This window comes from Theropithecus gelada, chromosome 7b (genome assembly GCF_003255815.1).
Source record: "Theropithecus gelada isolate Dixy chromosome 7b, Tgel_1.0, whole genome shotgun sequence".
Taxonomy (NCBI): Eukaryota; Metazoa; Chordata; class Mammalia; order Primates; family Cercopithecidae; genus Theropithecus; species Theropithecus gelada.
In genome coordinates this window covers 25,708,329-25,728,792 of record NC_037675.1, presented here as the reverse complement: position 1 = coordinate 25,728,792, position 20,464 = coordinate 25,708,329, and the positions used below count along the sequence as shown (strand labels likewise).

Genomic DNA, 20,464 nt, shown 5'->3' with positions numbered 1-20,464 from the left:
CCTCGAAGGGGAACCTTTCGGAGTTCTCCAGGTATACCAGGCCCTGGAGATCTGTCTGTCTTTCTTACTTGCCGCTCCCCTCCAGGACTTTGCCTCTTCTGGTCTCTCTGTCTGGCCTGCCCTTCCCCTATTCTTAGCTTGGTTAATTACTAGTCATTCTTCAGGTCCCAGTTTAGAAGTCACCCCCTGAGGTTCCCTGTAACCCCCACAGCTGGACGGAATGCCTCTCCTCTGTTCCCTCTACATCTCATATTTAAGTTGTTCACTGTGGGACGGAGTGACATGGGGTTGTGTGCCTTGGTAGGGAGTCCACTACCCGGGAGGGGGGTGGTGGATGAAGGAGCAAGCAGGGAAAGAAAAAAGTTGTTCACTGAAGGCAGGCACAGTGGTTCATGCCTATAATCCCAGCACTTCGGGAGGCTAATGCCAGAGGATAACTTGAGCCCAGCAATTTGAGGCTGCAACGAACTGTGATCCTGCCACTGCACTCCAGCCTGGACACTAGAGCAAGACCCCATCTCTCTCTCTCTCTCTCTCTCTCTCTTTCTCTCTCTCTCTCTCTCACACACACACACACACACACACACATTGTTCACCGACTCCTCAAGGTCTAATGTACTCTCTGCAAAAAATATTTAGTTTGAATTGTTATGAGCTGTTTATTTACTTTTGCCCCATGAGGCTACAAATTCCTCCAGGACCCACTGGCTGGCACTTTGCAGCTGTTTAATAAGTATCTTGACAATGCATGAATGGCAGTGTCCTGGCAGAAAACAGAACAGTCCACCTTGAGAGGCAACAAGTCCTAACAGCTTTTTGTTTACACAGAGGCTGACCCACCCTCTGTCAGAGATCTTAGAGGTGGTGCTGAAGATTGCTAAATAGCACACGAGTGCCCTAGGGTTCCTTCTGACACGGTGATTATGGGACAATGACTCTGGCAAGGGGCTGAAGGGGATCTTTGAAAAGCAACCAAGGCCCGGGAGCTAATCACTTGATGTCAATTTGGTTCACAGCAGCAACAGGTGAGCAGTTACTCTGGTTCTGTTGTCCCCCAATCCACAGCCAGCCTCTGTCACACCCACCCCTGCTCTCCTGAGTACTTGCTAGGACTGCCTGGACTCATTGGGCGTAGAGAGGCCCCACCAGCCTGAAGGTGAGGCAAGTTTCCCAAGTGCAAACGCCCTGAATGTCTTTTAGGCATGTCCCCCTGCAGCCAAGCCTAGCCATCTCAAGCTATTTGTACTCAGTACCTACTGTGTGTCAGGCTCCAGGTGAACAAGACAGACAAAGTGACTTTCCCCAGCCCAATGGGACTTGGCCTCTCGTAGGCCATCAAGACAGGGGACAAACCAGGTTTCCAGCCCAGGCCCGTCAGTGGTGATGGATGTACCAGCTATTTAGAAGGCCAGCATGGGTATATTTGCAGGATAGGCCAGGAACTCATACAGTGCTGTGATTCCCGGGGCAGGTGACATTCAGAGCTGCTGGGTAGACTGTTTGCTTTCTGCAGTCTACCTCTGAAGCACAAATCTTTCCAGAATGTCTTCATAATCCCCAGGAGTGGAGGATCCAGAGGGAGAGCTTGTGCTAGCTCTCCCTCACCTCCACCCTCACTCCAGGGAGAGAAGCCTTAGAGGCCTGGACCTCCTGAGTCAGCGTGTCTGAATGGGGGCGGGGGACAGGAGCCCAGGAGTGCAGTTCAACATGCTGCTGATTATCTACGTGACCTCAGGCAAGTCCCTTTCTCTCTCTGAATCTTAGAATCCTCCTTTGTAAATGAGAGAGATCAACTACATCAGTGTGTCCTCTTCTTGGCTATAGATCAGAATCATCTGTGTGGTGGCAAGACTAAGGAGCTTGAAAAATGCAGCCTCCTGGGCCCCATCCCAAAGCTCCTAAGGAATCTGGACCCCCAAGGAGGAGAGTGGAGAGGCCTACTCAAGCCCTGGCCCCCAATCCTGGCCCCAGTCAAGGAGCCTCCTAGCCCCTTCATGCCTTCCCCAGCCTCCTCCACTGAGCTCTTTGGGATGCAATGTTCCCAGCCACATTCCGTCTGTTTCCAACTTCTGGGCCTCCTTGGACCGGGGCTGGAGTAAGCTGCCCCAACCCGTCTCTCCAAAGAGCTCTGGAGCCTGAAACACTGGTCATTGAGCAGTTTATTACCATCAACGTGTCCCCAGCTTCCCAGCACAACAGCCTGCCCACACTCTAGACATGCCTTCACTCCAGTCCATTCTGGCACCTAGCCTCAGTCTCCACCCTCCTCCCTCCTCCACAGCTACTTCCCCCAGCCCTCCAAGGCAGCACCAGGCCTGGGGGCCACACCTCAGCTGGGGGAGGGGAGGGAAGACAGTGAGACAAACAGAAGCTGGGGAAAGAGGAGCCAGGATTGGCCCCAAGCTTCTGTAGCCACCACTCCAGGAAGGAGGGAAAGGGGGCAGGGCTGAGGCTGGGGCTGGGGTTGCCGTGTGATGACAGTTCAGGTGGTTCAAGCAGGAGGCTCGTCTCCAGGAGGTGCAGGGAAGCCACTCAGGTCTCGGCCAATGATCTCACTCACTGTAAAGGAGGGGCAGTTGAGAGACTGGGCTAGAGGTGGGTCCCCTCCTTTTCCAAAGACCCACCCCCAATCCATTCCAGGCAGGCCTTAATCTAGGAGGCCTCTAGATTCCTCCTCTACTGGCTTCTCTTCCACTGGGCCTCAGTTTCCCCAACGTGTCTTGACACCTGCTCCGAATCAAATCTTGCCCAACTCCCTCCATGTGGACTCCCAGGCACCTGTCCTAGCCCTTTCCTGCTGGCTTAGCCTGAAATGTCAGGGGAATTGGTATCAGCAGGGCCAGAGATGGGTATAGCCAACGGGAGGAAGGAGAGGCAAAACAGGAAAGCTCCTCCTCACCAACCCTGACCACAGACACCGTGTTTAGGGGAAAGCTGAGGCAATGCAAGTGTGTTTGACTGGGACCTCAGCAAGCTACCATCCCTCTCTGGAACTCAGTGCCTGAACTTGCAAATTGAGTGAGCTGGATAGAATGATCTTGAAAGTGCTTCTAGCTCTAAGATTTTATGATTTGGAGCAGAGGGCAGAGGCAGAGGCAGAAGAAAGGCTGAGACAGTTACCCCATGCACCCTTCAGAATTCAGTTAATTGGATTCAGGCAGCCATAGGAATCAAGAACATGCCACCTGGGAACCTCTAACTGGCCCTGAGAGACCAGGGATGCCCAATCTCTGAAAAGCCCAGCTCCAGCCCTCAGCAAACATGCACAGCAATCTCTTGCACACACTCATACTCACAGCCCCCAGTCCCACACCCACCTTCCTCCAGCGTGATACCCTGGATAGGGACACTGTCTCGGAAGCCGCTGCTGTAGCCACCCCTGGATTTCTCCTGCTCCGGAGCCCCCTCCCCAGGGCCATAGCCTGGCCCTACCTTATTGTATCCCTCAGCAGGTAGGGGATGCACATCACTCTGGGAAGGGAAGGGACCTTCAAGCGGTGGGGATGCAGGAAGAGGAGGCCGAAAGGGGGCTGGAGGAGAGAATGGCAGCCCCAGGGGAAAAGAGGAGCCCCGCCCTCCATAGGGGTCACTAGGGAAGGGGCGGGGAAGGAAGGAGACTGGAGGTGGTTGGGCACAACCTGTGGTACCCCTAGTCTCAGGGAACATCCGCAGGCCCGGTCTGTAGGATGGTGGGGGCCCCGTCTGGGGGTACAGAGGGGGCATGCCATAGCCGAAGCCTTCTGATAGGTAAGGAGTTTCGTAAGCAGGGTCTTCATGGGGAAAGGAGGGGTAGGGGGGCCTGGGTGGTGAGAAGTCCATGTCAGTGCCAAAGGGGGGTGCCGATGCTGAAGGGAAGCCCCGCAGAGATGAGTCTGGTAGGGGCTCCTCTTTGCAGATCACTGGGAAGACAAGAAGTGGGAGGACATGCTGGTGAGAGGTCTGGTAGTCTCCACACTGCACACCTTCCAGGTGCCTGCTCCTCCCAGGTTCCATTCACCCCTTGGCCCCTCATGATGGACACTGCTTCCCTCTGCCCCTGCTCCAGCTCCCCATATCCCTATACCCCCACCATGGGCTGTCCCAGAGCGCACCAGGCAGAAACTTGAAACTCTGGGTAGGACTGCGTTTCCTCCGCCCATTGGAGACATAAAAGTAGACCTGAACTGGCCGGGACACCCTCTTGTTGCTGTACTCAGGGACAGTCAGGGTCAGCGTCACCTAGGGAAGAGTAAAAATGAGGCAGGGAGCCCTCAGGCATCTGGGCTTAGCCCAGCCTTTCCAGGGACCCAGACTCCACCTCCTAGTTTTCTCCATTTCCTAAGATGCAAAGTTCATTCCCTAGAGATGCACCTGCTTACAGAATGGCCAGTCTACCTTCTCCAGAAAAGTCCACTCCCATGAGCAAGAGGACCCAGCTGAGAATCCCCTGCCTTCTCCCACCCCGCGCCCCCGGGAGGTATCCTAGTGACACTGGTACCTCATTGCTCTGCAGTCGGTTCACCGTGGCCTCCTCCTCCCATTGCAGCTTCCCATCTGTCCAGAGGGAACAGAGAGCTGCAGCCCAACTCCAGCGCCCCTGCCCCCTGCCCTAGTTCTCTGCCATTTCCCCTCCTGTTAGAGCCAAGGCCAAATTCAGAAGGCCCTAGAAGATCTGACACACAGAGGAGCCCACTGCATGTTAACTTAATGTGAGTGGAAGAGGTAGGGTTTTAAACTGTCCTCAAGGTACAGGGAAGCAAACTGAGACCAAGGGAAATGGCAGGACCAGCCCAGAAACCAGAGGGAGTCAGTAACGGAAGCAACTCTTGAGCCCTCCCACCCAACTCCAAACATCCTCTCCCATGATAATGCCAAGAAGGAAGACTAAAGGTAGGAAAGGGTCCTAGCTTGACAGAAGGCAATGAGACACTCAAGTATCATGACCCAGAATCTCTAGAGAAGCTCTGACATGGTCCTAGGATGCTAAATTTGGATATAGGGGCCAGATGTAGTGGCTCATGCCTATAAATCCCACCACCCACCACTCCCACCTTGGGAGGCCAAGGTGGAAAGATCACTTGAGTCCAGGAGTTTGAGACCAGCCTGGGCAACATGGGGAGACACTATCTCTACACAAAATATTTTTGGAGGATTGCTTGAGTCCAGGAGGTTGAGGCTGGAGTGAGCCATGATTGCATCACTGCACTCCCCTGGGTGACAAAGTGAGACCCTGCTACAAAAAAAAAAAAAAAAAAAAAATAGGATATAGGGACTGAGGCTCTTGGTGAGCAGTGTTTGGAGAGGGCAAAGGCCTCAGGTTGGTGCTGGCAACTCGAACCCTCAGTCTTCCCTTCCTCCACTCCTGCAGCTCCATCTCAGGGCACCTAACAGGCTCTGTTAATCACTGCCCATAACTCAAGAGAGGCCCAGCGGGGAGCCTATCTACATGGGATAAATTATCTCGAAGGAGCCTCCTCTTTAATAGACAGAATGTGCATCGCTTCCATTTGTTCAGCATGCTCAATATATTAGATTGTTGTCATACGCATCCCACATGGAAAGCAGACAGTATAATAGAAAAGGTAGTCTGTCTGTCCCATTTTACAAATAAAAAAAACTGAGGCTCCACTGGCTAGTTTAGTGACAATGCCAGAGATATTTCACCTGCCACTCCCAAGCTCTCCCTGCCTGTCCTCCCCTCTGCAGCAGGTACTCACCAGGACCCCTCTCAATGAACACCACCTTGGAGTCTGGCAGGAAGTTGGAGCCAGTCAGTACTAGTTCCTCGCCTCCTCTCACAGAGCAGGCACTAGGGCTGTAGGCCTCCACCTGGGGCAGCTCCTGAGCTGAGCGCTGGGCTGCAGAGCAGTGCAAGGAAGAGGACTGTCTGGGCTGGGCATGGAGAGGTGGCCTCCTCTACCCCCACCCACTTTGGAAAAACTGCCACAGGGTTCTGAGGGAGCCCTCCTCAGCAGTAGACACACAAATAAACCAGTAATATCCATGGAGTCACACACACCATGTAAGGGGCCACTCCCAGAGCAGAGAGAGGGTTAAACAGAGTAGACCAGGGAGTTTCCCAAACAAGGGTACAGGGCACCCCAGGAACAGATAGGGTCCAGGGTCACTCTGGGCCACCCCAGAGACAGAGTCTGTGGCAAGGGCAAACTAGCATAGAAATAAAGCCTGAGTCCTCTATAGAGCTACTCAGGACAGACAGGGCACAGGACGCTACAGAGGGAATGGGCAGACAGACACACACACACAGACAAGAGTTGCAAGAGACAGAGAGATGGCCCAGGGCCTCTTTGCTCACAGCACTCGATGGGCACCGACGCTGCCTGTACGGAGACGACCTTCCCGCCGCCCTGGGGCACGTGTACCCGGAACACCAGTCGCACACGTGTGTTTTTGCGCCCGATGTCCGTCTCACCCTTCCGAAGCTCAATGTCTGAATTCCGAAGCTTCAAGATTCCCGCACAGTCAATGCTGGAGGCAAAGGATGGATGGCAAGCCCTCCTAGCTGAAGCCAGAATGGTGATACATCCCTAAAGAGGGAAGTTCCCGCCCTCCATCCAAAGCCCTGAATGACTTTCGATGAGTGCCTAGGAGGTTATTTTCTAACCCACAGACGGCCTCTGTGGGGTACCCCCACATCCCCAAAAGTCCTCTTCCAGATGGTGGGTAGGCCTGAAGCCAGCTCCTAGGAATAAGGTCTACCTCTTCTTGGAAAAGGAAGAAGTGGGCTAGCATAGGCCCAATGGAGAAAGCTAGTATAAAGCCTGCAGACTGAGGGGAAGTTGCATGGGACTTACTTGGCCGCCATGTTGTTCTCAGGCAGCAGAGTCATCTCCAACACCTTGGTGCCACTGACTACGGCTTCATAGCTGGCTGTGGCCACCATCTTGCCTGTGATACGGTGCACCTGATAGAAGGCATGAGGCCGCAGGTTCCTTTCATCTGCAGTGCCGATGAACATCTGTAGGGTCAGTGGCTTCTCACTGTAGCCTAGGAGCTGGCAGAGGGAGAGAGGGGCCACTTCATTGAAATCCCTACCACCTCACCCTTTATTCATCCCTAGATTTTCAGTCCACCATGGGATGAGAATGGTGAAAGATAAAGGATATCCTGCAAGGGAATCCCTTGGGGAACTGGGCACCCGTTGTGGAGAAAACATGGCCTGGAGTTCACAGTGTTTTTCTTGGAATAAAGCCCAAAGTGGGCTGGGCAAAGGCAGAAGAGCCTCCAAAGAGACTGGCCCAACTCAATATAGAGAAAACTTAACTCCCAGTGACTTTTGGCCTCAGCCTAAACCCTCCCCCATATCTGGCAGGCCACCATTTTCCAGAGTAGACATGAGGCTGGTGTCCCATGGGATGAGCTGAGTGGGGGTGGAAGGACAGAGGAGTAGAAAGTATATCCGGGTCCTTGCACCCCTCCTCCCCCAACTCCAGCCCCTCCCCCAGGCTGCCTGCAGGGTCAGAACTGAGAGGGAGTGTGGGAAAGGGCAGTGCCATGTGTCTGCATAGCTGGAACCCATCTGGGAGAGGAGAAAGGATATCAGGCCTGCTCTCTGTCCTTTACCTTGACTACGGGGTGACCGCCAGGGGCAGCTTTGACAGCTCCACGGCTGCCTTCTGTCTCATAGTGGGCCCGGTGGTGGGCTCTAGGCTGTACCTCGATCCTCAGCTCCAGCTGCTCATATTGGCTGGGCAGAGGCCAGTCCAGTGGGGGTAGGGCAGAGGTCCTGGGTGGAAGAGAAGAGCATTGATCATGTGCAGCCTCAGACCCCAGTCAGGCCCACACTGGATCTGTGAGGGAGGAGGGGGTGTGGGTCTGAGAGAAAAGAAAGCACAGAAGAAATAAAGAAGTACATCAACACTTGTGAAAAAAAGGGAAAAAAAGAATTTTTTAAAAACTGTAAAAAGGACAAAGAAATGAAGAAATCCAAAAGTCCAGAAGCAAGAGGAAGTAGGGGACAGAGCCCCTTGAAGTGTGAAAGGTGACAACAGGCCTAAAACTCCCTTCTTCCCAGCTCTGAGCCCAGGGGTTGGGGTGGGAAGGCTTCACTTGGATACCGAGAATTCTCAAGCCCATCTCAATCCCTAGACCTGGATGGAAAGAACAAAGAATTGCTGCTTCAGACCAGAAAAGGACTCAGATATGAACCCTTTGTTTTACAAATTAAAAAATTGAGGCATATTGGCTCACACCTATAATCCCAGCACTTTGGGAAGTCAAGGCAGGGGTAGGGGCACTGTGAAGATGGTTTGAGCCCAGGAGTTTGAGACCAGCCTGGGCAACATGGTGAAACCCCGTCTCTACAAAAAATGCAAAAAGTAGCCGGGCGTGTTGGTGCTCCTGTAGTCCCAGCTACTCCTGCTGAGGCAGGAGGATCACTTGAGCCCAGGAGGTCGAGGCTGAGATCACACCACTGCACTCCAGTCTTGGTGACAGAGCAAGACACTGTCTCACAGGAAAAAAAAAAAAAAGAAACCGAAGCCAGCAGCTACTGACAGACCTAGGACTGAGTACATTCTGCTCCCAAGCCAGCTCTCTTTCCACTAGTTGGGGCTTGATAGGTGGAGTTCCAGGGAGCTAAGGGTTTCAGATGGGACAACTTATCCTGTATTGTGCTCCCGATACCCTAGGACAGTGGATCTCAACTGGTAATTGCCCCCCAAGTAATTGCCCAGATATTTGGCAATGTCTGAAGACATTTTTGGTTTTCCCAACTAGGGGAGTGGGTGCTACTAGTATCTAATGGGTAGAGGCCAGGGATGCTGCTAAACCATCCTACAATGTCCAGTACACCCCCACACAACAAAGAATTATCCTGCTCAAAATAGTAGTGCTGAATTAATAGAGCTGAGGTTGAGAAACTTTGCCCTATGGGAAACCCAGGGGTCCCAGTGTTAACGTTTCTTTCCCCTAGAAACGTTTCTGGACAGAACCAGCTCAAGATTTAGGATTATTGAAATGGGCAAGATTCTCTGAGAGTGGAAGGAATAGAACTGCAAGTTTTAATATGAATTATTTGACTTGCAAATATCTGCTATTTTATTCAAGTTAGCAGCTATACTTTTAAGCCGCTAGGTCAGGCTCTAGAAATTGAGGAATGGAGAAAGGGAATTTCCTGCAACAGAGTGGAAATCTGCTTAGGTCTGGCACCTATTGAAAGGGCCAGAGTGGAAGGCTGAAATCCAGCCCAAGTTCCACACTCAGCCACATGCCAGTGCAGAGCTGGGTCTTGGGAGCACTCTATAGGCTACAGGAACACCTCCTTAACCTAGTTGATCCTCCTACAATAGCTGGGGGTGGGAGGGTAGAGGGGCTTTTTCTAATTGGCCCACAGGGAACTGTTGCCCTTTTGTAAATCATCCAGAGGTGCACTTTTTTTCTAATTCTCTTTAAAACCAGGTAGTTGGCAGCTGCTAAGCTGGTTGCAGATTCTCTTTTGAAATTCAGGGGGCATGAAACTAATGTCTTAAAATCCATCCCTTGACCCTCCTGCTCCCCTAGTGGAATGGCTGGAGAGAGCGGTGGTGCCAGGCGCAACCCTCACCTGAAGATAGGGCTGTGTCCCCCAATCCGGGCCTTGGACCAAGCGAGTGGGGAGGGCACTGCCAGGTAGTCCATGCCAGCCACCTCCTTCCGGGGACCTCCTGGAGGAGCCACAGACTCCTCTGCTCCCAAGGGCAGCTTCCCATTGCATGGAGCAGGCTCCTCAGACCGAGGCAGAGCCACCGCCTGCTCACTGGAAGTCCGCCGTGTCTTCTGAGGGATGCTCTCAGCTGGTGGGGCCCCCACATAGTCAAAGGGACCAGGGGAGCCAGGATCCCGGGCCAGAGGCAATGGGGGTGGTGGAGGTGGCTCAGACCCCTCTTCCCCCAGGCTGCCACGGCGGGACAGAGCTGGAGAGGCTGAAGATGGGGTTCCCGAGCTGGAATAGCGCCGCTTGCCACATGGAGAGGCAGGTCGCGGGGAGGCTGGGGTGGGCCCAGGAGCACTGAGGAGTAGCCAGTTATCCTCTGGCCCTCGGCCTCCGGGGCTTGGACCATACAGGCTCCAGGGATCTTCGGGGGTCCATGGCCGAGGGGAGGCCCTGGGCGAGGGCAGCGGGGAGCCCAGGCCAAAGCGGGAGGCCGCCTCATTTAGCTCAGACTCCACCTCGTCGCAGGCTGCATACAGGGCTGCCTCGTCAGAGGCATCGGAGAAGAAGCTCCACGAGGACAGGCTGCTGCTGCCAGGGCTTGGGCTGAAGAAGGCCCCCCCACCCTGGCCCCCTGCCTCTCGGTAGCCCCCAAAGCCTTCTGGTGGGGGGTAATCTCTAGGAGAGCCGTCCCCCCAGGTATCAGGGTTGTCCTCCAGCGCCGCCGGCGGCTCCGGCGTGGGAGAGATGGAGGTGATGCGGATGCTGGGACACTCGAGAACACGGCCACCCCCAGCACCCCCAGCACCCCCTCCTGGTCCTCCCAGCCTCACAGACCGGGCGGGCTGGCTCTCCCAGGTACCAGGTGAGGGGGCTGGGCGCGGCGGTGGCGAATGCATGCCAGGTCGAGGGGGTGGAGGTCGGGGAATACCGATAGGTGCAGCGCCATAGGGAGGGGGCTCTCCCAAGGCCAGACGGCAGCATGGCGGGGCATCCTCTGAGTCCAGTTCTGTCAAAATGGGAAGAGGAGCAGAGGGAGAGGGGGAAAGAGAGAAGCAGGTGAGATGGCTAGGTTCCGTAAGTGGCCAGGCCCCCAGGCCCCAAGTCCTCCTATGCTCCCTGCCCCTCAGCAAGGAGACCTTCTGAGCCACAAGACAAAAGCAGAGTTGGACCTGGGAAGATGGAGGAGATTGAAGCAGGCATGCCAGGACTTTGCCCACTGGCCCCTGGATCCTGGGACCGAGGGTACCCGATCTGGTGGGTCTTAAGGTGAGAGAGGTGGGTCCAGAGGGGCTGGAGCTGGGGCTGGGCCTGGAGGCGTGTTTCTTGAGGCACTGGGCTGGACTGGGGGCGACTCACACATGAACCCAATTAGCAGCGGTTCCCAAACCCCCAAACGGCGCTGGCAGGAGCCCCAGTTGCCATCGCAACCGTGGCCAGAGGGGAGGGGGGCGTCAGGGCTGTGGTGACGAGGGGAGGTGGCTCCTCCTTCTCTCCCCGCCATCTGGGGGCGGAGGTGCAGCCGAGGGGGTGATGCGTGCCGGGCCCAGCCGGGGGAAGGGGGGCAGCGGGCAGCGCGGATTCGTGCGAGCGGCAGCCGCCGCCCCCGGCTCGGTCCCCGCCATCTGCCTCTCATTGCGGCCAGACGGGGGAGGGGGAGGGGCGCCCCGGCGAGGCCTGACAGCGCCCCCAGCCCCGGGCGTCCAGTCGGCCAGGCCAGGGCTCTGGCTGCCAGCCGCCAGCTCCAGCGCCGAACCTCCCCTTTCCCTGGCGGCGCCTGGTGCTCTTGGGGCCGCAGTTCCCGCCCGCCCCCCAGTTCAGTGACAGGCGGCCCAGCCGGGAGGCGGCGCACAGCCAACAGCACCCCCACCCCCACCCCAGTCACGACCTAAAAAGGAGAAAGTGGTGCCCGGGCCCCCAGCCTCACTTCCGCAGGCCAACAAGCTCCCCCGACTCCCTTCGACCTCTGACTCCCTCACCCCCCACCCTAGGCTCGCTGCCTTAAATTCCCCAGACTCAGGATCCCCGGCCCTCCTCTCACTGACCCCAAGACCCCTTCCCAGCCCCGGACTAACCTTCCCCCAAACCCCCCGCGCCCAGCGGGGGGGCCTCCTTTTCCTCCCCGAACACCAGCTTAAATTCCAGCTCCTCATCCTCGCAGCTGGCCGCCCCCATGGATCCGGCAGGAGCCCCCAGGTCCCGGCCTGGGTGGGAGGGGGGAGCTCAGGAGGCTGCTGTATCTTCACCCGGGTGGCTCCCTCCCTCCCTTTCTCTGAGAAGCCCCCTCCTCCGTCGCTGCCGCCTCCCTCCAGAAGCCCCCTCGTTATTATAGAAAGTTTTCCAAACTTTTTTCCCCCAAACTTCTTCAAAGCGGCCCCCCCCCAGCCTGTCCCTGATTGGCTGCCGGGGATGCTCCAGCCCCTCCTCCAGGGATGAGATGGGAAAACCACGCGCCCCTCGTCCTCCCCCCCCCCCCCCCCCCCCCTCTTTTCTTTTCCCCCCCCCCCCCCCAAAAAAAAAAAAAAAAAAAAAAAAAACTGAATTGGAAAACGGTCCTTCAAGAGTGATACTAATGTTGCCTATTGGTCCGCCGTTGTGACAATCATTTCCCTCAGGGAGCCCAGCCCCCACCTCCCATAGTCTCAGTTCAAGGTTCTGGGTCCGAGAGCTTTAAAGGGGCCACATCCTGGGCCCCCAGGGTAGAGAGCCCACGGAAGACCCTTTTTTAAGTTCTGAAGACTGTGTAGATAGCACCTAGCAAGGCGGAACCACTTATCCTCCCCTTTCCCTCCAAGCCTGGCGCCAGGAGGGTCCTGGGGCAGAGTGGCACCGAGCTGCTCGGAAGAGGAAAAGGCTATTCTTCCAGGTCCCTTGCCTGGGGCTACTCTGCCCGGGCCTTCTGGAAGTCTTTTGCCCTGCCAAATCAGTGCCTCCATTAGCCATTCCTCAACGACCCCCAAAGATGAAGAACCCTTAGCCAGCCTGGATGCCTCTGGGAGCAGTCCGAGCCAAAGAGTCTTTGAGAACTGTCCCTAGGCCCACAGCCCTTGATGGGCGTAGATCCAGGCCAGGCTTTGCCACTGCCCTTGTCCCAGCCACCCAGAGGGGCCATGAATTAGCCTCCACGGGAAGTTGGTTCCCTCCTCCCTAGAACTGTAGTTTGGAATGAATCTCTGACCCGATAGCATCCCACTCCGGCTCTTCTAAAAATCCTTGCCAGGTTTACTAGGGGCCTGAAACCTCGGGACCCTGTGGGCTCCCCCCTCCCCCGCTGCCCCCGCCCCGGGCTGGACACCTGTCACCTGGGCTGGAGGAGGAAGGAAGATCCGGACTGGAGTTTCCGGGAAAGTCAGGCTTGGAGAGGCCTGGGTTGTGTGAGAGGGAGTTAGGAGATTCGTGACTCGGTGGGAGATACTGGCAAGGCTGGTGGGTAGGAGGGATGGGAGGGTGGTTATCATTTTCTCCCACACAGTTTCAAACCTCTCTGAGAGGCCGCAGCGTCTCCAGTCTCTAAATCCCTCCGGTTCAGGGCCGCACCCCCAACCCCGCCCCATCCCAGCAACAAAACGGTTAAGCTACGGCCCCGGGTCAGACGTTTACAAACACTCAGAAGCCGGGCGGGGACCGCGCCCGTTACTCTAATGAGAAACAGGCTCTACGGGACTGGGGAAAGAAGGGAGGGCTCGCCCGACGGGCCGGAGCTCTGCTGCAGCCGAGGCGGCTTCCCTTCCTCCCCTCGGTCCTCCCTCGGGCCCGCCCAGGGGACCCCCCCAACCCCCGGGGACCCCAGTGACGTGCGGAGCTGCCCCGGCTCCGAGCCCAGGGCCGCAACACAGGAGGGGCGGGGAGAAGAGGCCAGGCCGGCGGGGAGAGAAGAATGTTCCGAGGCCGAGCGGAAGGCGGCCTGGTTTGATTTTCTTCTTCTTCTTTTTTTTTTTTTTTTTTCCTTTGGTTGGTCTCCTCAGGTTACACTTCCCTTCCAGCTTCATCTCGGAAATAAAGGAAGGAGAAACACACGGGGAGGGAGGACAAGGAACACCTCGACCCATCAACCAGCCTGTACCTAAGAGGACAAGAGAGGTGGGAAGCGGAGGCGAGAAAGGCAGGGATAGAGACCCCGAGACCCAGCCCCTGTTCCCCCAGACTCTGCCCCTCCCCGGGCCCCCTCACTGCCCGCACAGCACATGCAGACGCGCACATTCTTTTCAAATGTCATATTTCCTTTGATCCTGGGCAGCGTTTCTCCATGTGTCTGGCTCAGCTCCTGCCCAGTCAACCGCCTTCCCCTCTCACCCCCCTTTGTTTTCCTGGAGAACCCTCCTCCTCCTAGCATCTGGAAGGCCCTGAGGGCTGGCGTCGGCCCTGGTTCCCCTGATGACTCTGGCCTCTCCTCCCAGTGACTCAATTTCCCCTCCATGGGTGTTGGGGGTAGGGAAGGAAGGCGTAGAGGGGAGAGTGGTTGAGATTGCTCAGAGTGCCAAGCTTTTTGAGGCGGGGGGCGGGGGGCATCCCCTTGACTCTGAAAACCCTCCAATCTGTCTCGGCTGCGGCAGAGAGATGGAACTTATGACTTCTGAAATGTTCGGCCTGGTGTTGGAGCCTGGGCAACAGCGGGTAGTTGCAGAGTTAGGTTGCCCTGCACTTCTGCCCCCTGGCGACCACAAAGACCCAGCCGCCCTTCCTCGGTTCGCGGTTTCTTGCGCCGCCTGGCCTGGGTCTTAGCTCCGCTGCCTCCTAGCGCACATACGGGAGCACAGCTCGGCTTTCTTACCTTGGTTGGTGGCTTCTGCTCTGCACTTTAACAAGCATCATTCAACTGCCTTGGAGGTGGACGTTATTTATTTCTTTTTTTAATTACACAAGATGCAGTCTTCTCTTTTTCCCCAGAGGTCTAAATAAAGCTAACTAATATGCATTCTTCTTGTAAACAATCCAAGCTATACAAAAATATGTAGTAAACCGTGATGGTCCACCATTTTCTATGCCTTTATTAACATGTACACACACACACACATGCTCTTTTTATGGGCGTGACAAACATTTTTCTTGCTTTTTTTTTCCAGTTATCAAACGGTTTGAAGATCCTTTGCCATAGTACCACCTGAAAATAATGATGAAAATGCCCACCTCTTCAGTAGATAAAGTGACTTTTACAAATCAGGTAACAGAGTTGATTTGGAACCCAGGCCTGCCAGGTCCTTGTCGAGTTTACTAATTCATTCCATCACATTTTACACAGGAATGTGTCTTAGGCTTGGCTCCTCCAGTAAGTAGAGCCTGAGACAAGAACAGGATGTAGGTAGTTTATAGTGAAAATCAATCACAAGGAACAGAAAGAGAAGAATGGAAAAAGTGAAACTGGAAAGAAGAAAAGCCAATCCAAGGGTGTGCTACAGAACAGGTCACCACTCTGAGCAACTGGAATATTATCCTACTGAGACCGTCTGTGGAGCCACAGAGAATGTAATAGAAGAGAAGAGGCCAGCCTTGTCTCTACTAAAAATAATTTTAAAAGGCCAGGCACAGTGGCTCACCCCTGTAATCCCAGCACTTTGGGAGGCCAAGGCATGTGGATGGCCTGAGGTCATAGACACAGATATGCTACATACTATACTATATAGCATATACACAGATATACTACATATATATGTATATGTATACATATATATCTGTACATCTGTATATATGTATACACAGATATACATATATATAAAGTATATATACACCGTGTGTGTATATATATACAGTCATACAGTATATATGTATACACAGTATATACACAGTGTGTATATAGAGTATATATGTATACACAGTATATATATATACACACACACAAAATTTCTTTACTGTGTGTATATACACATATGCACACACAGAAAGGGAAAAGCAATGGGTTAATAATTTCAAATATATTAACATACTTTTGGGGATTTTTTTTGAGATGGAGTTTGGCTTTGTTGCCCAGGCTGGAGTGCAGTGGCATGATCTCGGCTCACTGCAACCTCTGCCTCCCAGGTTCAAGTGATTCTCCTGCCTCAGCCTCCCAAGTAGCTGGGATTAAGGCATCTGTAATCCTACGCCCAGCTAATTTTTGTATTTTTAGTAGAGATAGGGTTTCAGCATGTTGTCCAGGCTGGTTTCAAACTCCTGACTTCAAGTGATCCACTCGCCTCGGCCTCCCAAAGTGCTGGGATTACAGGTGTGAGCCACTGAGCCCAGCCAACTTTTTGTTTTTAAAAAAGGAAAGACGTATCTTATATTGTTTGATCACAGGGATGAAAAATAGCATTACAAATTCTGTTTTGAGTCTTAACTTTTACAAAGTTGTCGATGACCTTATCAAAATTGATCTTTAGCACTTTGGGAGGCCAAGGGCAGATCAACTTGAGGCCAGGAGTTCAAGACCAGCCTGGCCAACATGGTGAAACCTTGTCTCTACTAAAAATACAAAAAATTAGCTAGGCATGGTGGCACATGCCTGAAATTTCAGCTACTAAGGAGGTTGAGACACGAGAATTGCTTAAGCCTGGGTGGTGGAGGTTGCAGTTAACTGAGATTGCACCACAGCACTCCCACCTGGGAGACAGAGCAAGACTGTCACAAAAAAAGATCTTCATGTATATATCTTCAGTAGACCGTATAGACAGATTTATGGATCTCTGTCACTCCTAGTTGATCAAAGAAAACTTAGTAATTTTAATTTTTACCGAGATACCTTTCACATACCATAAAATTGACTCTTAAGTATACAATTCAGTGGGTTTTAGTATATTCACCAAGTTGTGCAATCATCACTATATCTAATTCTAAGACATTTTCATCATCCCAGAAGGAAATCTTATACCTATTAGTTAGTAGTCACTCTGCATTCTCCCTTTCCTCCAGCCCCTAAAAACCACAAATCTACTTTCTGTCTCTATGGATTTGCCTGTTCTCGACATTTCATGTAAGTGGAATTATACAATATGTGGCCTTTTGTGTCTGGCTTCTTTCACTTAGCATAATGTTTCCAAGGTTCATCCATATTGTTTTATGTATCAGTACTTTATTCCTTTTTATGGCTGAAAGCTAATTTTAATTTCGAAAATTTTTTCCCATGAAGTAACAGATATATAATTTTCTAGAAAAAAAAAATATATATATATATATTTTGAGACAACATCTTGTTCTGTGGCCCAGGTTGGAGTGCAGTGACACAATTATAGCTCACTGTAATCTTGAACTCCTAGGCTCAAGTGATCCTCCTGCCTCAGCCTTTTGAGAAACTAGGACTACAGATGTGTCTTAATTTTTGTTGAGTCAGTCTCCCTGTACTGCCCAGGCTGTCTTGAACTCTGGCCTCAAGCAATCCTCTGGCTTCAGCCTCCCAAAGTGCTGGGATTACATGTGTGAGCCACTGTGCCTGGCCTTAGGGGAAAAAAAATCTTAAACCTAAGGATAAGATTGATGAGATTCATAAAAGCCCCATTTCACAATAAATTTCAGAAATTGCAATGTGTCTTTGTTTCTCCAGGATTGAAGCTAATAGCTTTCAAGTGTCTCAGTTGAAATATTTTAAACACAAACATTCCAAATTATCACATAATGTATTATTTATTACTTCATAACATATCACTTCCAAAACTTTATAGTTTTAAACCACAATGATCATTGTCTCTCATGGTTTCTCTGAGTAAAAAGTACAGATGGTGCAGTGAGCAAGGCTTCTATCTGCTCAGCAATGTCTGGTGGAGAACTTGAAGGCTGGGAGCTAGTATCACCATGTCTAGCAGTTGATGCTGTTGACTGAGACTTCGGCTAGGGCAACTGGCTGTACCATGTACACATGACTGCTCCATGAGGCTTGGGCTTCCTCACAACATGGCAAGTATCAACAGAAAGAGAGAGAGCTCCAAGCAGAATCTACCTCCTTTTTATGACCTAGCCTTGAAAGTCATATAGCTGGACTCCATTGGTCAGACAGTCACAGCCCCTGGCCAGAATGGAGGGGTGAGAACATACACTCCCACCTCCAGGTGGAAGCAGTATCAGATATACTGTAAGAAGAGCATGGAGAATGGGGTATACACTTGTGACCATCTTTGGGAAACACCATCTATCACAGTCTGCCCTCTGGTCAGAACAGTTCACATTCCTCCCATACTCATCCCCACCCTACGAGACCCTGAAGCCTCATCCCATTGTGGTACCAAACTCAGGCTCAGAAATCTAGATCTCATCACATAGATCCTGGAACTCAAGTGTGAACAAGTGCTGTATAACAAATCACCCCCAAAATTTAGTGGCTCCATTAAGATACATACTATCTAATTGAGAGATAAGACATAAACACATGAAAAGTTTTATGATAATAAAAGAGTTTAACAAAAATAAGTCAAGAGATATAACAGAGCAATTCTATCAATAGGAGATGTTTGCTTGGAAGCAACACAAACTGACTTCTTGTAACTTAAGCAAAAGAGGAATATTATGAAGGCAGACCTCACAGAACCAAAGAAAAGGAGAATCAGTCGGGCTTCAGGACGAATGAGAACCAGAGTGGTTCTAGGGAACTAGTCAGCAGGACCTGATGCACAGCCTTTGCAAGGTACTGGGCTTTTTCAGTTCCTGGTAGGTACCAAGTTCTTCCTGCTTCCATTACTTAGCAGATGCTGTTTTTCCTGCTCAGATCTCTCTTTCTACACAACCCCCTTTGCCTGACTACCTTTTACTCATCTCTGTATCTCAACTACCATCTCAGATCTTCATAACACACATCCCAATTATAATAAGATAACTGCATAGGCTGAGCACGATGGCTCACACCTGTAATCCCAGAACTTTGGTAGCCTGAGACAGGCAGATCACTTGAGCCCAGGAGTTTGAGACCAGCCTGGGCAACGTGGCGAAACTCCATCTCTACAAAAAATATAAAAATTAGCCAGGCGTGGTGGTGCACACATGTAGTCCCAGCTACTTGGGAAGTTGAGGCAGGTGATCACTTGAGCCCAGGAGGCAGAGGTTACAGTGAGCTGAGGTCACGCCATTGCACTCCAGCCTGGGTAACAGAGTGAGCCTCTGTCTCAAAACAAACAAACAAATAAATAAATAACTGTGTACTTATTTAATGTCTGAGTACCCAACTAGAGTGTAAATTCTCTAATGAGAGGTACCTTGTCTTATTTCTCTACCTACATCTTTACTTTTTGATTGATCTAATTAGCAAATACTTATAGAAATAAATGAAAGCTAACCAATGAAAACAGGCAAATACTATTTATTCAGAGCTCTCTATCACAAGTGAGTCAGCCACCATCACTTGCATTTTGGCAGCGACTCAAAAGCATGCAGAGGAGCAGGAAAGCTTTATAGTGGACAAAGGGAAGGCTTCGGGTATGCCCTGAGTGGAGGCTGTGGCATGGGGAAGCCAAGGGTGGCCTAACTAGAAGTGGAGCATCATTTCATCCGCAAAATGGAGTAAAGAAAAAATATTAGAAGTGATGCATCATACATGATGGGTTAGGGATGCATGGCTGTCTGTTGTTAATCAAGTCCTGGCTGTTTCGAGCAGGTTTTTGAAAGGGTTATTGTTTGGATTCCTGGGCTGGTTGCTAGAGATAGTGATCTGATTTTTCACAAGTCTGACTTTTTTTTTTTTTTTTTTTTGAGACAGAGTCTCGTTTTGTCACCCAGGCTGGATTGCAGTGGCACAATCTTGGCTCACTGCAACCTCCGCCTCCTGGGTTCAAGCAATTCTCCTGTTTCAGCCTCCTGAGTAGCTGGGACTACAGGTGCATGCCACCACTCCCGGCTAATTTTTTGTATTTTTAGTAGAGTCGGGGTTTCACCATGTTGGCCAGGCTGGTCTCAAACTCCTGACTTCAGGTGATCTGCCCACCTCAGCCTCCCAAAGGGCAGGGATTACAGGCATGACTTTTAGTCAGCTGGTTTCCTGGGCTGGTAAAGATAGATAATGGGTTAGTTTCTTGGACTAATTGTGGCAGATTGTGGGTCAGGATTCTGTTTTTATATATGGCCATTTTCCATTTGTATATTCAGTCTCTGACATTTATTGAACATCTATTATGTGCCATACACCATGCTAGGCTCTGGGATACAAAGATTGATAAAGATCATGATTGACTGATTGAAAAGTTGATAAGAGATGGTGTTGAAATAACTAGATGCATCCATTAGAATAGACTTGGCTAGGTAATGAGATAAAAACCTGAAATTTCAGTGGCTTAAATGAGGTAGTTTTGTTCTCATTCATATAAAGGCTTTGTAGCTCAGCACTCAAGGCCTAGGATGGTGGCTCCACAACCAACAGGCCCCCGGGCTCCTCCTGTCTTACTGCTGCACCATCCTTAGCATCCCACTGCACGGGAGATGACCACTTACGGTGCAGCCCTCACATCCTGGTTTAAACGAACAAGCAGAGAAAAAGCAGAAAAATGCAAACTCTCTTCCCCCACACACCATTTATATTTACTATCAATTGGCCAGAAGTTAGTCACATGGCCACATATAGCTGCAATAGAGGCTAGAAAATGTATTTATTCCAAGTGAACATATGTCTGGCTAAAAAATGACAGGTTCTATTACTAAGGAAGATGGGGAGAAAGGTTGTTGGACTCAACTAGCAGCCTCTGCAAACTAGATAAATGGGGTTTGGGATTACCCATAGATTCCAGTTACCAATGTTTTCTCTTGTCTCTTTCTTCTACTATAGGATATTCTTTTTTCTTCTTCTTCTTCTTTTTAATAATTTTAATGTTTATTTTAGATTTAGGAAATACATGTGCAGGCTTGTTTTTTTTTTTTTTTTTTTTTTTTTTTTTTTTTTTTTTTTTT

The 20,464-nt window shown here is 51.6% G+C and overlaps 1 protein-coding gene across 7 annotated transcripts; it reads right to left on the bottom strand.

The window, feature by feature from the left end:
- Positions 1-2,141: 2,141 nt before the first annotated feature.
- On the bottom strand, positions 2,142-12,897 carry NFATC4 (nuclear factor of activated T cells 4). 7 transcript variants are annotated; one of them, XM_025391667.1, is made up of 11 exons: positions 12,810-12,897; positions 11,707-11,835; positions 9,545-10,640; positions 7,564-7,726; positions 6,795-6,994; positions 6,296-6,468; positions 5,697-5,837; positions 4,478-4,533; positions 4,092-4,218; positions 3,318-3,899; positions 2,142-2,559 (listed from the first exon to the last, which is right to left on the bottom strand). In XM_025391667.1, the coding sequence occupies exons 1-11, from the start codon at positions 12,817-12,819 to the stop codon at positions 2,492-2,494; spliced, it is 2,745 nt and encodes a 914-aa protein (XP_025247452.1). In that variant the 5' UTR covers positions 12,820-12,897; the 3' UTR covers positions 2,142-2,491. The 7 variants fall into 7 exon arrangements, with proteins under 7 accessions (XP_025247452.1, XP_025247456.1, XP_025247451.1 ...); XM_025391671.1 differs by having other exon boundaries at positions 3,639-3,899; XM_025391666.1 differs by lacking the exon at positions 12,810-12,897 and adding an exon at positions 12,507-12,797.
- Positions 12,898-20,464: the final 7,567 nt, after the last annotated feature.